Raw genomic sequence first — 17,181 nt, 5'->3', positions numbered from 1 at the left:
AGGTATTAAAATATTGTGCTTCATTTCATTGTCATGCAAATGTCAAAACAAAACTTCCAGTGAGGTTGTCCACATGGGTAATATAATGCACAACAACAAACAAGACAAATGTTATTAGAAGTTAATTATTGACAAATTATGGAAACTGCCATAAATCATTTATATTTTTTTTCTCATTACAGATATACATGCCCTCCACATGGTGAAAACACAATAAATGGGGAAAAAACTAATTATTTGTTTACAGAAAAAAGTCTTACATTCACAAAAAAATGGCATTCAGTGTCAGGCTAGGAAAATTGATGATAACTCTGGAAATATAACATCTTACAAAAAAAATGTTGAACAATGCTAGCAAGTAATCTGTCAAAATGGTTGTGTTGGTGATAGGGATGTTCCAGGGATGACACTGCTGTGCCCTCTGTGTCAAGGTGATGAGAAGCCCTGGGGCCTACATGGTTTTAATAAAGCAGCCATCACAGTGGATCACTCTCCCATGCACGAACATGGCGGTCGTCATGTCCCCTAAGGCCTTACCGCACAACCCGCACTGAAAAAAGGAAATATTCCCCTCAGTATAGATAGATAGAGATAGAGAGAGATAGAGAGAGAGAGAGAGAGAGAGAGAGAGAGAGAGAACTAACATATCACAAAAAAACAAGTGTCAATGTTCAGTTCACTGACACAGATTTGTTTTAACAATGAGGTGTCTGGACAAGGGTTGGGGTTCTGTACCATAAAACAGTTTGGGTGGCTGTAGATTTGTGGGTAATTGATTGTGATCTTGACATTTCCATCAATTGACTTGTCACAGTATGAACAAATGGCTTTGCCATCCCTGCAGGGGAGAGGGGAAGTTCCTCACTATCGAGTACGGTCAAAACATCTCTTTCTTAAGTATAGAAAATACACTATAACCTTTGGCATGGCTAAAACAGACTCGATTGTTATCAATTGGCACAAAATAAGTTTACTTTTACAGTAGTGGAAAAAGTACCCAACTGTCATACTTGAGTAAAAGTAAAAATACCTTAATAGGAAATGACTCAAGTAAAAGTCACCCAGTAAAGTTCTACTTGAGTAAAGGTATAAATCGTTTCAAATTCCTTATATTTAACAAACCAGATGGCACCATTGTCTTGTTTTTTTTATTTACAGAAAGCCTCGAGCACACTCCAACACTCAGACATTTTTTAGAATTGAAGCATTTGTGTTTAGTGAGTCTGCCATATCAGAGGCAGTAGGGATGACCAGGGATGTTCGGTTGATAAGTGCTTGAATTGGACTCTTATCCTGTCCTGCTAAGCATTGAAAATGTAACGAGTACTTTTCGGTGTCAGGGAAAATGTATGGAGTAAAAAGTACAATTTTTTCTTAACGAATGTAGTGAGGTAAAAGTAAAAGTAGTCAAAAATATAAATAGTAAAGTACAGATACCCAAAAAACTACTTAAGTAGTACTTTAAGGTATTTTTACTTAAGTACTTTACACCACTGTACTTTTATGAGGAGAAATGCGCATCCTGCAATGTGTAGTAGTAGTTATGCTGTTGTAATTATTGGTGTAATATAAAAAAAACGGTCTTCCCCTTACTTATAGTAAAGGTGTGCTCCTTTTAGGCCTAATATAGTCTGAACATGGACAGAATGACAACACTTACTCGGTGTGACGAAAGTCATGGACTATCTGATGCTGTGGTTCAGCATCCTCCTGTTGCTGAATGCTGAAACAGTTACAGAAACAAATAAGACACTGAAATTGCACTGCCCAAATGTAGAAAATGTACATACTATGCGGGTGTCTTGCTGCATTACTACTGCATGTATTGACTGTATGTATGCATGTATCGAATAACTTAAAGGGTAAATGTACATTTGAAATGTGTGCTTGTTTACTGTACTGATTAACTTATCCGCTCAAATGACTTGAAAATAATTGTATTGTCTCTAATAGGAAAAGATTAGGACAACTTAATATGAGGGCAGACTCACAGTGATGGAACCTGACCCCCACAAGGGGATGGTGTAGGTTCTGATGCAGGTTCTGATGCAGGTGCTATTATATCATCTGCCACGACTTGAGTGGCAGATGTTGACTCCTCATTTACAGTTTTAACTGCAGCCACAGGCTCAACTACAGGCTTAACTGCAGCCACAGGCTCAACTACAGGCTTAACTGTAGCCACAGGCTCAACTACAGGCTTAACTGCAGCCACAGGCTCAACTACAGGCTTAACTGCAGCCACAGGCTCAACTACAGGCTTAACTGCAGCCACAGGCTCAACTACAGGCTTAACTGTAGCCACAGGCTCAACTACAGGTTTAACTGCAGCCACAGGCTCAACTACAGGCTCAACTACAGGTTTAACTGCAGCCACAGGCTCAACTACAGGCTCAACTACAGGTTTAACTACAGGTTTAACTGCAGCCACAGGCTCAACTACAGGCTTAACTGCAGCCACAGGCTCAACTACAGGCTTAACTGCAGCCACAGGCTCAACTACAGGCTTAACTGTAGCCACAGGCTCAACTACAGGTTTAACTGCAGCCACAGGCTCAACTACAGGCTCAACTACAGGTTTAACTGCAGCCACAGGCTCAACTACAGGCTCAACTACAGGTTTAACTACAGGTTTAACTACAGGTTTAACTGCAGCCACAGGCTCAACTACAGGTTTATATGCAGCCACAGGCTCAACTACAGGTTTAACTGTAGCCACAGGCTCAACTACAGGTTTAACTGTAGCCACAGGCTCAACTACAGGTTTAACTGTAGCCACAGGCTCAACTACAGGTTTTACTGCAGCCACAGGCTCAACTACAGGTTTAACTGCAGCCACAGGCTCAACTACAGGTTTAACTGCAGCCACAGGCTCAACTACAGGTTTAACTGCAGCCACAGGCTCAACTACAGGTTTAACTGCAGCCACAGGCTCAACTACAGGTTTAACTGCAGCCACAGGCTCAACTACAGGTTTAACTGCAGCCACAGGCTCAACTACAGGTTTAACTGCAGCCACAGGCTCAACTACAGGTATAACTGCAGCCACAGGCTCAACTACAGGTATAACTGCAGCCACATGCTCAACTGTAGCCACATGCTTAACTACAGGTTTAACTGCAGCCACATGCTCAACTGTAGCCACAGGCTCAACTACAGGTTTAACTGCAGCCACAGGCTCAACTACAGGTTTAACTGCAGCCACAGGCTCAACTACAGGTTTAACTACAGGTTTAACTACAGCCACAGGCTCAACTACATGTTTAACTGTGGCCACAGGCTCAACTACAGGTTTAACTGCAGCCACAGGCTCAACTACAGGTTTAACTGCAGCCACAGGCTCAACTACAGGTTTAACTGCAGCCACAGGCTCAACTACAGGTTTAACTGTAGCCACAGGCTCAACTACAGGTTTTACTGCAGCCACAGGCTCAACTACAGGTTTAACTGCAGCCACAGGCTCAACTACAGGTTTAACTGCAGCCACAGGCTCAACTACAGGTTTAACTGCAGCCACAGGCTCAACTACAGGTTTAACTGCAGCCACAGGTTCAACTACAGGTATAACTGCAGCCACAGGCTCAACTACAGGTTTAACTGCAGCCACATGCTCAACTGTAGCCACATGCTTAACTACAGGTTTAACTGCAGCCACATGCTCAACTACAGGTTTAACTGCAGCCACAGGCTCAACTACAGGTTTAACTGCAGCCACAGGTTCAACTACAGGTTTAACTGCAGCCACAGGTTCAACTCCAGGTTTAACTGCAGCCACAGGCTCAACTCCAGGTTTAACTGCAGCCACAGGCTCAACTACAGGTTTAACTGCAGCCACAGGCTCAACTCCAGGTTTAACTGCAGCCACAGGCTCAACTCCAGGTTTAACTGCAGCCACAGGCTCAACTCCAGGTTTAACTGCAGCCACAGGCTCAACTCCAGGTTTAACTGCAGCCACAGGCTCAACTCCAGGTTTAACTGCAGCCACAGGCTCAACTCCAGGTTTAACTGCAGCCACAGGCTCAACTCCAGGTTTAACTGCAGCCACAGGCTCAACTGCAGCCACAGGCTCAACTACAGGTTTAACTGCAGCCACAGGCTCAACTGCAGCCACAGGCTCAACTACAGGTTTAACTGCAGCCACAGGCTCAACTACAGGTTTAACTGCAGGTTCTTCAGAAACACTGTCAACAGGTTTCGCTACAGGTTCTAAGACTGATTCTACAGCAGCCTCTTCTGATTGAACTTCACTTGCTGGTTCCACTGTGGGTCCTGCAGTGAGTTTTGCGATGAGTTCTCCAACAGCTTCTTCCACAGATGCAGGTTCCTGAGTCGTTGTCTCAGAGGGCTCTGCTGCCTCTGGTTGGTCAGCAGGTGCATCTACAGATTTTCCAGCTGCTGGTTCATCTACAGATATCCTCCACCGCAGGTTGTTCCACAGGTTTCCCAAGAGATTTGTCTTCTGATTCTGCTGTTGATGGGTCCGACTCCTCCACAGCTTCTGACAACTCCTCAGGCCTACTGTAAATCAGTCACAGAATTAGCACTTAAATACGCTTTATGGCAGTAACTGATTCAAGCACCCATTATACTACTTCTGGCAGGGTGTACAACAGCACCTGCTATCTATATTTCTCCTCAATTATATTCTAAATGTGCACAAAATCTATTATTGCATAAAACAAAGTAAGGTAACATTCATTTTAATGGAGCTGGGGATGTGCTTGGCTACTTCATAGTGAATACATTAACCCCTTACCCTCCTGGGAAATGGTCTATATGGATAGGGCTAGATTGAAATGTTTTTTACAGGAAAAATATGGAAATTATATACATAACCATGGTAGCAATTCAAAGGGAGATTAAGGCAAAATTATTAGGCTAAAGGTGAGGACACAACAGTTAACCTGACACAAGACTGAATCCAAACATTACACTGTTGATTTTATGTGCATTATACATTTACTGTATTTTTAGCCGCAATTGATGATAACGAAATTTGAAAATACTCTGGATACATTCAGTAACATGATAAGAATATTATTGGGAAATTTAGGGTAGGTGCAACATAAGACAAAACAATTACAAGAGTTTGAGTGAGAGGTCTAACTGGTGGCCACACCTCTCCAAAGTGTGCACAGTTCCTAAGTCATTTCAATGCACTTTCATGACTCAAAGAAGAGTCTTCAACTAAACTCAGCAAAAAAAGAAACATCCTCTCACTGTCAACTGCATTTATTTTCAGCAAACTTAACATGTGTAAATATTTGTATGAACATAAGATTCAGCAACTGAGACATAAACTGAACAAGTTCTACAGACATGTGACTAACAGAAATGGAATAATGTGTCCCTAAACCAAGGGGGGCTCAAAATCAAAAGTAACAGTCAGTATCTGGTGTGGCCAACAGCTGCATTAAGTACTGCAGTGCATCTCCTCCTCATGGACTGCACCAGATTTGCCAGTTCTTGCTGTGAGATGTTACCCCACTCTTCCACCAAGGTGCCTGCAAGTTCCCGGACATCTCTTGGGTAGGGGGCAGTATTTTCACGTCCGGATGGAAAGCGTGCCCAAAGTAAACTGCCTGTTACTCAGGCCCAGAAGCTAGGATATGCATATAATTGGTAGATTTGGATAGAAAACACTCTAAAGTTTCTAAAACTTAAAATTATGTCTGTGAGTATAACAGAACTGATATGGCAGGCGAAACCCCGAGGACAAACCATCCCAAAAACAACAACAAATTCATCCTACCAATGTTTTCAATGGCTGTCACTTTTATTATAAGGCGAAATCCTTCCAGATTGCAGTTCCTAGGGCTTCCACTAGATGTCAACAGTCTTTAGAAAGAGTTTCATGCTGGTTTTTGGAAAAATTAGCCAGAAATTGTAATTTGTCTAGGTGGCTCCCATTTTGGCTGTAGTGTTTCCTAGTGTGTGGAAGAGAGCGCGTTCTTTTGTATTTTTCTCCGGTAAAGACAATAACGATTCTCCGTCTTAAATTGTATTGTTTATTTACGTATTAGGGTACCTAAGGTTTGATTATAAACGTTGTTTGACTTGTTTGGAAAAGTTTATTAGTAACGTTTGGGATTCATTTTGTATGCATTTTGATGGAGGGAAACTGGGTGGATTATTGACTTAAGCGCGCCAGCTAAAGCGCGCCAGTTTTTATGGATATAAAGAAGGACATTATCGAACAAAAGGACAATTTGTGATGTATCTGGGACCTTTTGGAGTGCCAACAAAAGAAGATCAAAGGTAAGGCATTTATTATATGGCTATTTCTGACTTTCGTGGCACACCTGCCTGGTTGAAATATGTTTTTCATGCTTTTGTATGCGGGGCGCTGTCCTCAGATAATCGCATGGTGTGCTTTCGTCGTAAAGCCTTTTTGAAATCTGACACAGCGGCTGGATTAACAAGAAGTTAAGCTTTATTTTGATGTATTACACTTGTGATTTTATGAAAGTTAAATATTTATAATTCTGTAGTTTGAATTTCGCGCTCTGCAATTTCACCAGATGTTGGACGCTAACGTCCCACCTGCCCATAAGAAGTTAAAGAAGAAAGGGTCTAAACCATCTGACCCAGATGGTTTTTTGAGGTCAAGTTTAAGGAGCTCCTCTAGCACCTCGGACTCAGTGACTGCCTGCAGGGAGAAACTTTGTAGTGGGGCAGGTGGAAAAGAGGGAGAAGCATCAGGGATAGTCACATTAGAAGGGGTGGGAGATGAGGAAATATTGGACGGGCAAGGAGGCATGGCTGAGTCAAATAGGAATCCTGACTTAATGAAGTGGTGATTAAAGAGCTCAGCCATGTGCTTCTTGTCAGTAACAACCACATCAACTTTAAGGGACATGGGCAGCTATGAGGAGCTGGGTTTATTCTCCAGGTCTTTAACCATTTTCCAGAATTTATTGGGATTAGACCCACAGAGAGAACTGCTCCTTAAAGCAACTAACTTTGACCTTCCGGATAGCCTGAGTGCACTTATTTCTCATTTGCCTGAACGAGAGCCAGTCAGCCTGAGTATGCGTGTGCCGAGCCTTTCGCCAAATGCAATTCTTGAGGTGGAGTAACTTTGCAAGATCACGGTCGAACCAGGAGCTGAACCTGTTTTTAATTCTCGTTTTCTTTATGGGGGCGTGTTTGTTAACAATACCACTGAAAATATCAACAAATAATGTTCAAGTTTCTTTGACAGAGGGGATCAAGCTGATTTTATACCATTTTACAGAGGCCAGTTCATGAAGGAAGGCTTGCTCATTAAAGTTTTTTAGCAAGCGTCTATGACAAATCAGGACAGGTCGTTTCAATGAGCAGGCATTACGAACACAGGCTGTAAAACAGTGATCACTAAGGTCATTGCAGAAAGCACCAGACTGATACCTATCAGGGTTATTTGTGAGGATAACATCAAGAAGAGTAGCCTTTTCTGGGTGTTTGGAGTCATACCTTGTGGGATTGGTAATAATCTGAGAAAGATTTAGGGACTCCCATTGCTTAAGAACTTGGTCAGGTGGTTTAAGCATGTCCCAGTTTAGGTCACCTAGCAGGACAAATTCAAACTTGGTGCAAGGGGCCAGGAGAGAGCTTAGGGCAGGTAGGGTACAGGCCGGTGCTGATGGAGGACGATAGCACCCAGCAACAGTCAACAAAGAGCTATTTGAAAGCTTGATACTTAAAACCAGCAAATCAAATTGTTTGGGGACAGACTTGATGGAGACAACCGAGCACTGAAGGTGATCCTTGGTAGAGATTGCCATTCCCCCACCTTTGGAAGATCTGTCTTGACGAAAAAGGTTGTAACCAGAAAGGTTAACATCAGTATTCAAAACACTCATCCTTAACCATGTCTCAGTAATGACCAACACATGTGGATTGGAGCTCTGAACCCACACTTTCAATTGATCCATTTTAGGTAATAAGCTTCCAGTGTTAACGTGCAGAAAACCCAGGCTTTTACGAGAGCAGAAATCAGTGAAGCAGATATCAGAGCACAAGTCAGAATTGGGGCTAGCAACAGTAGATAAGCCAGGGTGTACACGCACATTTCCAGATATCATCAACAGTAATGCAATCAAGGCACAGCATAGTACAGGGAGAGCTCTGCGGTGCTGATTTATGACATCTGAATGTGCATCAGATGGCAACAAGATCATATTGTACAGCAACTTCATCAGGTAACATGAATACAAAGCCGGCGAGTGGTGTTTAGAATGGGATGGGAGGCCAAAAATCTGTGTAACCAATAGAGAGTCAGAGTCCCAAGTGTGGGAACAAACATAGACTGTCCCACGGTTTGGTAAAGAAAGTTCGTAGTCAACAAACCATGCAGGAGTCATGAGGCAAATAGCAAAATGCACAAGAAAAAAATTAAATATAACAACTTGGGGCTAACCATTGTAAGTTTAGAGTCACTCGCCCCAACAGTGCACGTGTGCTGAAGGTGAGCGAAAGCTCGGGAGGGTGGGGGGGTACCAGTACCAGACAGGGGGAGATAGGCCAGGGCAGACGGTGAACAGATCGCCAGGTGGAATCCAAGCAGCAGTGCAGCAGGCAACGGGAGTAGGTGTCACAACCCCTTGGGAGAAGCTTTTATTTCTGGAGGCAGATTTCTTGTGAAAATGCCAGCGGATGGTCTCTGAACAGCAGGAGGAGGCTTCAAGGCCTCTGGATTTGGGTGGGGTAGCCTACCATTTGTTGGGCTCAAAGGCTTCGACACCTCTCGCTTCACACGTCAGTGCTAACTGAAGTTGTATTTCTTTGTCCTAGCAAAGTTTGGTAGCCTGAGCATTCAGTCCTTATTAAGAAAAATCAAAAATTGTAATGAATTTTTCTTCTTGGCTTTTGAAAGTAAACAAATTGCTTCAGACTAAGCATGCCTCACTCAGCTCCAGGTTGGATGGGGTTTTCAGGTCTGCTTGTTTTCCAGAGCATTTGATGTATAGTTTGGGAATAATAATCCTTGAATGTAGGAAGCCTTCCAAGTAATTCCATCCAAAATCAAGTTGTAGGTTTGGAGTTTTCATTTGGAGTGAAGGTTATGTTATTTAGGGTAGCATCCAGAATATGTCCGTCCCAAAAAATCTAAGTTTGTCTAACTCTAAATCTATCAATTTTTAAAAACATGCTGAAAAGTGTGGGAGCTCATCTGCTCATAACCTCTCTCTCACATGTTATCTGAGTAATGTAGTGCTCTCTCACACACCCCTCCTGCTCTCCCCACCACTCACACACTCAGCAAACGCCTGCCTCACAGTCAGCATCAGGTCACAGTGAAATTATATAACTCAGAAAAAAAAGAAACGTCCCTTTTTCAGAACCCTGTCTTTCAAAGATAATTCGTAAAAATCCAAATAACTTCACAGATCTTCATTGTAAAGGGTTTAAACACTGTTTCCCATGCTTGTTCAATGAACCATAAACAATTAATGAACATGCACCAGTGTAACGGTAGTTAAGACACTAACAGCTTACAGACGGTAGGCAATTAAGGTCACAGTTATAAAAACTTAGGACATTAAAAGAGGCCTTTCTACTGACTCTGAAAAACACCAAAAGAAAGATGCCCAGGGTCCCTGCTCATCTGCGTGAACGTGCCTTAGGCATGCTGCAAGGAGGCATGAGGATTGCAGATGTGGCCAGGGAAATAGATTGCAATGTCCGTACTGTGAGACTCCTAAGACAGCGCTACAGGGAGACAGGACGGACAGCTGACCTCGCAGTGGCAGACCACGTGCAACACCTGCACAGGATCGGTACATCTGAACATCACACCTGCGGGACAGGTACAGGATGGCAACAACAACTGCCCGAGTTACACCAGGAATGCACAATCCCTCCATCAGTGCTCAGACTGTCCGCAATAGGCTGAGAGAGGCTGGACTGAGGGCTTGTAGGCCTGTTGTAGTAAGGCAGGTCCTCACCAGACATCACCGCCAACAATGCCGCCTATGGGCACAAACCCACCGTCGCTGGACCAGGCAGGACTGGCAAAAAGTGCTCTTCACTGACGAGTCGCGGTTTTGTCTCACCGGGGGTGATGGTCGGATTTGCGTTTATCGTCGATAAATCGTCGTTTATCGCCTGTACTCCGGAGCGGGATCGATTTGGAGGTGGAGGGTCTGTCATGGTCTGGGGCGGTGTGTCACAGCATCATCGGACTGAGCTTGTTGTCATTGCAGGCAATCTCAATGCTGTGCGTTACAGGGAAGACATCCTCCTCCCTCATGTGGTACCCTTCCTGCAGGCTCATCCTGACATGACAATGCCACCAGCCATACTGCTCGTTCTGTGCATGATTTCCTGCAAGACAGGAATGTCAGTGTTCTGCCATGGCCAGCGAAGAGCCCGGATCTCAATCCCATTGAGCATGTCTGGGACCTGTTGGATCGGAGGGTGAGGGCTAGGGCCATTCCCCTCAGAAATGTTCGGGAACTTGCAGGTGCCTTGGTGGAAGAGTGGGGTAACATCTCACTGCAAGAACTGGCAAATCTGGTGCAGTCCATGAGGAGGAGACGCACTGCAGTAATTAATGCACATCTATCAGTGTTAATGCAAAATGTTAATTATTTCGCCTCTATGGCCTATTTATTGCCTTACCTCCCTAATCTTACTACGTTTGCACATCGATTTGTCTATTGTGTTATTGACTGTACGTTTGTTTATCCCATGTGTAACTCTGTGTTGTTGTTTTTGTTGCACTGCTTTGCTTTATCTTGGCCAGGTCGCAGTTGTAAATGAGAACTTGTTCTTAACTGGCCTACCTGGTTAAATAAAGGTGAAATAAATCAAATGCAGCTGGTGGCCACACCAGATACTGGCTGTTACTTTTGATTTTGAGCCCCCCTTTGTTCAGGGACACATTATTCAATTCCACATGTCTGTGGAACTTGTTCAGTTTATGTCTCAGTTGTTGAATCTTACATTAATACAAATATTTACACATGTTAAGTTTACTGAAAATAAACACAGTTGACAGTGAGAGGACATTTCATTTTTTAATGAGTTTATGAAATAACACATATGGAATCATGTAGTCACCAAATAAGTGTTAAACAAATCAAAATATATTTTATATTTGAGATTCTTCAAAGTAGCCACCCTTTGCCTTGATGACAGCTTTGCACTCTTGGCATTCTCTGAACCAACTTCACCTGGAATGCTTTTCCAACAGACTTGAAGGAGTTCCCACATATGCTGAGCACTTGTTGGCTGCTTTTCCTTCACTCTGCAGTACAACTCACACCAAACCATCTCAATTGGGTTGAGGTTGGGTGATTGTGGAGGCCAGGTCATCGGATGCATCCCTCCATCACTCTCCTTCTTGGTCAAATAGCCCTTACACAGCCTAGAGGTGTGTTGGGTCATTGTCCCGTTGAAAAACAAAATGATCGTGGGACTAAGCACAAACCAGATGGGATGGCGTATTGCTGCAGAATGCTGTGGTAGCCATGCTGGTTAAGTGTGCCTTGAATTCTAAATACATCACTGACAGTGACACCAGCAAAGCACCCCCACAGCATCACACCTCCTCCTGCATACTTCACGGTGGAAACCACACATGCAGAGATCATCTGTTCACCTACTCTGTGTCTCACAAAGAGACGGCGGTTGGAACCAAAAATCTCAAATTTGGACTCATCAGACCGAAAGGACAGATTTCCACTGGTCTAATGTCCATTGCTCATGTTTCTTGGCCAAAGCAAGTAACTTCTTCGTATTTGTGTCCTTTAGTAGTGGTTTCTTTGCAGCAATTCGACCATGAAGGCCTAATTTACACAGTCTCCTCTGAACAGTTGATGCTGAGATGTGTCTGTTACTTGAGCTCTGTGAATAAAGGAGAGCCGCACTCTAGGAGCTCAGATGCAAAAATGTAATATCCAACGTTTCGACAGCCAAGCTGTCTTCAACAGGGTATAATCACAAACACTGCGGGATGACTCGTTTATATAGTGTCAAAAGACACAGGTGTCTAATCATGGCCAAGAGTGGCCTAATATCATTGGTTAATTCTCAAATATTAAAATGGCATACAAAGAACAGCATACAAAAACAAATGGATGGCATACAATCATAGATTCATTTTAGACTACACAAGCTTACAAACAATTACAATAGCAAAGTCACAATAATCACAAGTCTCAAGTCTACGTTGAGACCGAAGGGCGCAAGGGTCTTTAAGTTGAAGATCCAGGCAACCTCTCGTTTTAACAATAAATGATCAAGGTCACCCCCTCTCTTAGGGAGGGTGACATGTTCGATGCGAATATAACGCAGAGACGAAATCGAGTGGCCTGCCTCCAAAAAGTGGGCCGCAACTGGGTAAGTCAAGTTTTTGCACCTAATGGTGCTACGATGCTCTGAGATAAACTTTTAATTCGCGCTTTGTTTAACCCACATAATTTTACCACAAGGGCTAGTTATAAAATAAATAACTGCCTTAGTGGAGCACGTAATAACACCTTTGATTGGGATCGATTTCCCTCTTTGTGGGTGTTTGAAGGATCTACATTTATAAGTGCCATTGCATTGAGCACAGCCATTACACTTGTAATTTCCATCCAGTAGGGGCGCAAATAGACGTTGTTCAGGAATATCTTGGGGTGGTAAATCAGAGTGTACCAATTGGTCTCTGAGATTTCTGCCCCACGAGAATACGACCAAGGGAAGGTCCGAAAACACATTACCGAGACCATCATCAGATTTTAGAATGTGCCAATGTTTGTGAACAATTCCCTTAATTTGTTCAGAGCGCTTTGAATAGCGGGTAGTTAGAACGCAAGAATGCGTCTTTTTGCATTTATTTAGGCTTCAATTTCTGAGGCTAGTAACTCTAATGAACTTATCCTCTGCATGTCTTAAAGTAATGATGGACTGTCGTTTCTTTTTGCTTATTTGAGCTGTTCTTGCCATAATATAGAGTTGGTCTTTTACCAAATAGGGCCATCTTCTGTATACCAACCCAACCTTGTCACAACTCAACTGATTGGCTCAAACGCTTTAAGGAAAGAAATTCCACAAATTAACTTAAGGCACACCTGTTAATTGAAATGCATTCCAGGTGACTACCTCGTGAAGCTGGTTAAGAGAATGCCAAGAATGTGCAAAGCTGTCATCAAGGCAAAGGAATTTGAAGAATCTCAAATATAATTTTGAGTCGCTTAATATTTTGGGGGTTACGACATATAACACATATGGAATTTTCATAGTTTTGATGATGTCTTCACTATTATTCTACAATGTAGAAAATAGTAAAAATAAAGAAAATCCCCTGAATGAGTAGGTGAGTCCAAACTTTTGACTGGTTCTGTATATTTACAAATATATATATGGTGGATTGGAAATGATGCAGACAATTACATTGATGGAAGCTACAATCTATCTGCAATATTAAAGCTGATTTACCCCCTAAAAAATCATCATTAAAAAAACCCCAGTGTTCTGGCTAAATTCCCAATCTGACCATCATGGCCACCTAATCATCCCCAGCATCCAATTGGCTCATTCTTCCCCCTCCTCTCCCCTGTATTATTCCTCGGGTCATTGTTGTAAATGAGAATGTGTTCTCAGTTGACTTACCTGGTAAAATAAGTGTTAAATAGGAAGTGCAATGCTCTTCTGTAAACAAAAAATGGGGAGTTGGCATACAACACAAATCTACTCAGGTGGGTGAACCTCTGTGCCCCTACAGGCTACCAGAATATCATACATATATCTGCGCCACAGGACAATATTATAAAATAATGTGTTAGATACAGCATTGTTAATTAATTTCTTTTTTCCAGAAAGCTATAATCAAATGAACATAATTTGGCACAATTGTCGCTTCCATCGCATATTGAAAAAAGTTAATAGTTAACACCATTTCGGTTAAAGTCAAAATAAAACCAGGAGTGGGCAGCAGACCTTCAGGGTGTGTATATGGTGGGAGATGGCTTCTAGGCCTCCTGCATGGGGGATGTTTGTAAGTATGTCATTAGATTCATCTTTGACATTCTCAAGGATCTTTAGCACGTCAGTGGTGTCGCCAAAGAAAGCTGTGAGGAAAAAATAAACAAATTGGGATAGGGGTTCCGTGAGGCTATTATTACCACAGACTATAGGCCTCAGAAGAGGGTCAGAATGTTTCTTGAGAAACAGAGTGCTCCTTTTACTTTTTTCTCCTGTATAAATCACCAGTTGAAGTATCCAGGGGTAAGGAATGTTTTTTAGATATTAGATTACTCAGTGGAGCTGAAAGCCCTGAGGGAAAGATCTAGAGCTTTGATTCTGTCAGTCATCCATCTTTTTACCATGCGCTCAGTTTATATACACACAATTTATGGGCCAACATTTTACTAGCAACCAGTGTTACCGCATTCTGGGACTCCAAAGGAATGATCGGCATCACATTTAACCAACATATGCAAAACTCACAAAATTATGTAACAACAAATATGTACAGATGTACATGAACATACCAATTATTGGCCTCTAGAGCAGGGGTTCTTAATGTTTTACAGCCTGGGACCCAAATTAGAAATGCTGTGCTTTCCTGGGACCCAAGCTTATGAAAACTATACGTAAATATCAGTACATTTAATTGCCCTTATGCCTAAAACAAATGCAATATAGACAAAAACAAATAACAATGAAATACCCATATAAAGAACAATTAATGGTTTATTTTTCCCCATTAAAAAGACTCTTACATCTGGTTAGGTTGGAACTATTGCTGTTAAAATACAATAAATAATTTAATTCTTAACTGGAATAAACTGATTGATCACATCACACAGATGTACAAGAGAACACACACACAGGCTCAGTTTTTGATAGTGTAACCCTAAGTAACAGTACATTGAAAGATTATCAGGCCTAGTGTACATCTTACTGTAGAACATATTGTTGAAAAAAAGGTCTAGGTTAGAACTGTTGCTGTTAAAATACAATAAATATTTTCTTAATTTGTCTGGAATAAACCTTTTGATCACACAGATGTAGACCAGAAAACAAACACACACAGTCATAAGGAGAGGTGAGTATGCTGATTCTGCGCTCAGTTTTTGATAGTGCAACCCTGAGGTCATGCTCAGAAATGGGTCTGTTTCTGTACTTGTTTTTTTAGGTACACCAGAGTTGAGAGCCCTGACTTAGGTATGTGGTGCCAAACTGGAAAAGAATACCTACTGCTTTCTCAGTCAGACAGGGGGCAGCTTCCTGCTGTAGATGAGCAACTCAAAGCTGTGTGAGTGTGTTTGCCTCAAAAAGGATCTTGCTTCAATCAGTTTATTCCAGAATAAAAATTATTACTTGTACTTTAACAGCAACAGTTCCAACCTGGAATTGTTTAACAATAATTTATACAGTAAGATGCACAGTAGTTCAGATAATTATGTATCTTCATCTGTACTGTTACTTAGGTAGGGTTGCACTAAGTACAGTAGCTACTTTAACTAACTTGGTTTGGCTAACGTTAGCTAGCTATTAGCTGTGTACATGGGGATTGTTCGAAAGAGAAACTCACATCTACTTTAGTACTATGAGCGATAGTAACGTTACTCCCTTATTTCTGCTTATCATCATCACCCGTTAGAAAATGACAATGCCTTGCTAGCTGAATTACTTTTCCACTGTCGAAGCACGGTTTCCTGAAGCATTGTGCCCTGTTCTAAATAACTCCCTGGGTTTACCTTCATGCTGTGGACGTTTGGTCAGGACGTGTATGAAACCAAGAGAGATAAATGTATAGCGATACATATAGCGATATGTATCGCTATATGAGCTCAGTCAGAACATGTGGCTAGCTTGAGTCCATTTGATGACAGAGGTGAGTGACAACGACAAAACAGTGGCTGCCATCTGCTGCTGAACGACGCTGCAGCGTGTGTGTCGCGGAGTGATCTTCAATTAACTGCAGAAAAAGATCCGGTGAACCGCCCCTCCCACTCGCACAGCTGCTAAACTGATCAGAGACTGCTGCTAAACAGAGAGCGCAGATGCACTTGGCAAAATCAGTTCCAGTAATGAATGAAATAATTATACATTTACCCCCGACACAGTATTAACAGGTATGCTCTATAGTGTCCAGACATTGTTATTACAATCTGCAATGACTGCAACAAAGCAAGGATGTTGGAAGAGTCATGTGATCTACTCCAAAGAATGGAAATTTGCCAAATTGTACATTAATCTATAACCAGTTGTAAAATATATTCTCCATTTGCTGCTCCAATCATTCTGGTAACTGTGTATGCATCCACACACTCACATTATACACACTCTCCACTGAGTAATGGATTATTCATACTCTACAGATGGTCAAGACTAGCAGCACCAAAACAAATGTAAGTCTAAGGACCTGTAGTGAAACCTGTTGAAAGTGTTTCTCAAGGAATGCAAAAGCAACAACATAAATGTCGGTTTAAAGATAATGTGTATGCATATGTAAATCATTTAAATGTTCTGCGGTGAGAGCAGTCTGAATTAGCAACATAATCTCTCCCTCCCAGTATTTTATAAAGTCTTCAGATTGTTGTCTAAAAGATCAAAGGCAGGCAGAACTCACCTGTTGGAATCAGTACTGTGGATGATAGCAGTGCCGCAGTACCTGGTCTGGGACTGTAGCACGTCAGGTCCTCCTCTCACTGTGAGATGGTTGAGACTGCAAGCTTAAGATTCAACACAAATAGCTTTACCCAACAAAGAGGTTTGTTCATCCACCCACCCCCCCTCATTCCTACCCACCATCTAAGCACAATATGGAACCAGTAGAACCTCCCCTCTCAGTCTACCTCCCTCTGCCCTGGGGCTTTCGATGGGAATTTGTGGCATTTGAATCCACCTCACTGTATCCAAAAAAGACAGAAGGAAAAAACATAACTATATGAAGACAATGTTCGGCATCTGTGGACTGATGATTCATGTCAGTGGCCAATCATTCTCAGACAGAGCACAATGAAGATTGTTTATGACACATGAGAAGGCTGGGACATTCTGATCTGTTCTGTTATTTTCAAGTTTGAATGTCACGTGCACAAGTACAGTGAAATACCTTCCTAGGCCCAACAATGCAATAATCGATATCAATGTAGCACTAAAATACCATAAGGTAGAACAAAAAAACAATAAAAATAAGAAATAAGAAGAATACGAGAAAGTAAGTAAGCTATATACAGGGATCAGTCAGTTCCAATA

At 42.2% G+C, this 17,181-nt stretch overlaps 1 protein-coding gene across 1 annotated transcript; it reads right to left on the bottom strand.

Moving 5' to 3' along the window:
• Positions 1-109: 109 nt before the first annotated feature.
• On the bottom strand, positions 110-16,818 carry LOC139565887 (calphotin-like). The gene is made up of 5 exons (XM_071386555.1): positions 16,779-16,818; positions 16,553-16,627; positions 1,992-4,518; positions 1,661-1,723; positions 110-550 (listed from the first exon to the last, which is right to left on the bottom strand). Exons 1-5 carry the CDS (start codon positions 16,816-16,818, stop codon positions 526-528), a joined length of 2,730 nt encoding a protein of 909 aa, XP_071242656.1. The 3' UTR covers positions 110-525.
• Between the last annotated feature and the right edge of the window lie 363 nt (positions 16,819-17,181).

The sequence above is a fragment of the Salvelinus alpinus genome, chromosome 1 (genome assembly GCF_045679555.1).
Source record: "Salvelinus alpinus chromosome 1, SLU_Salpinus.1, whole genome shotgun sequence".
Classification (NCBI taxonomy): Eukaryota; Metazoa; Chordata; class Actinopteri; order Salmoniformes; family Salmonidae; genus Salvelinus; species Salvelinus alpinus.
The sequence above is the reverse complement of the archived record's forward strand: the minus strand, read 5'-3'. Positions and strand labels throughout refer to the sequence as shown.

Excerpts from the sequence above, each read along its gene's own strand:
- LOC139565887 (XM_071386555.1), bottom strand. The coding sequence starts at position 16,818 with ATGCCACAAATTCCCATCGAAAGCCCCAGGGCAGAGGGAG. Across the intron at positions 1,724-1,991 it reads GGGGGTCAGGTTCCATCACT|CATTCAGCAACAGGAGGATG; the intron begins GTGAGTCTGCCC and ends TAACTGTTTCAG. Across the intron at positions 551-1,660 it reads CATGACTTTCGTCACACCGA|TGCGGGTTGTGCGGTAAGGC; the intron begins GTAAGTGTTGTC and ends TCCTTTTTTCAG.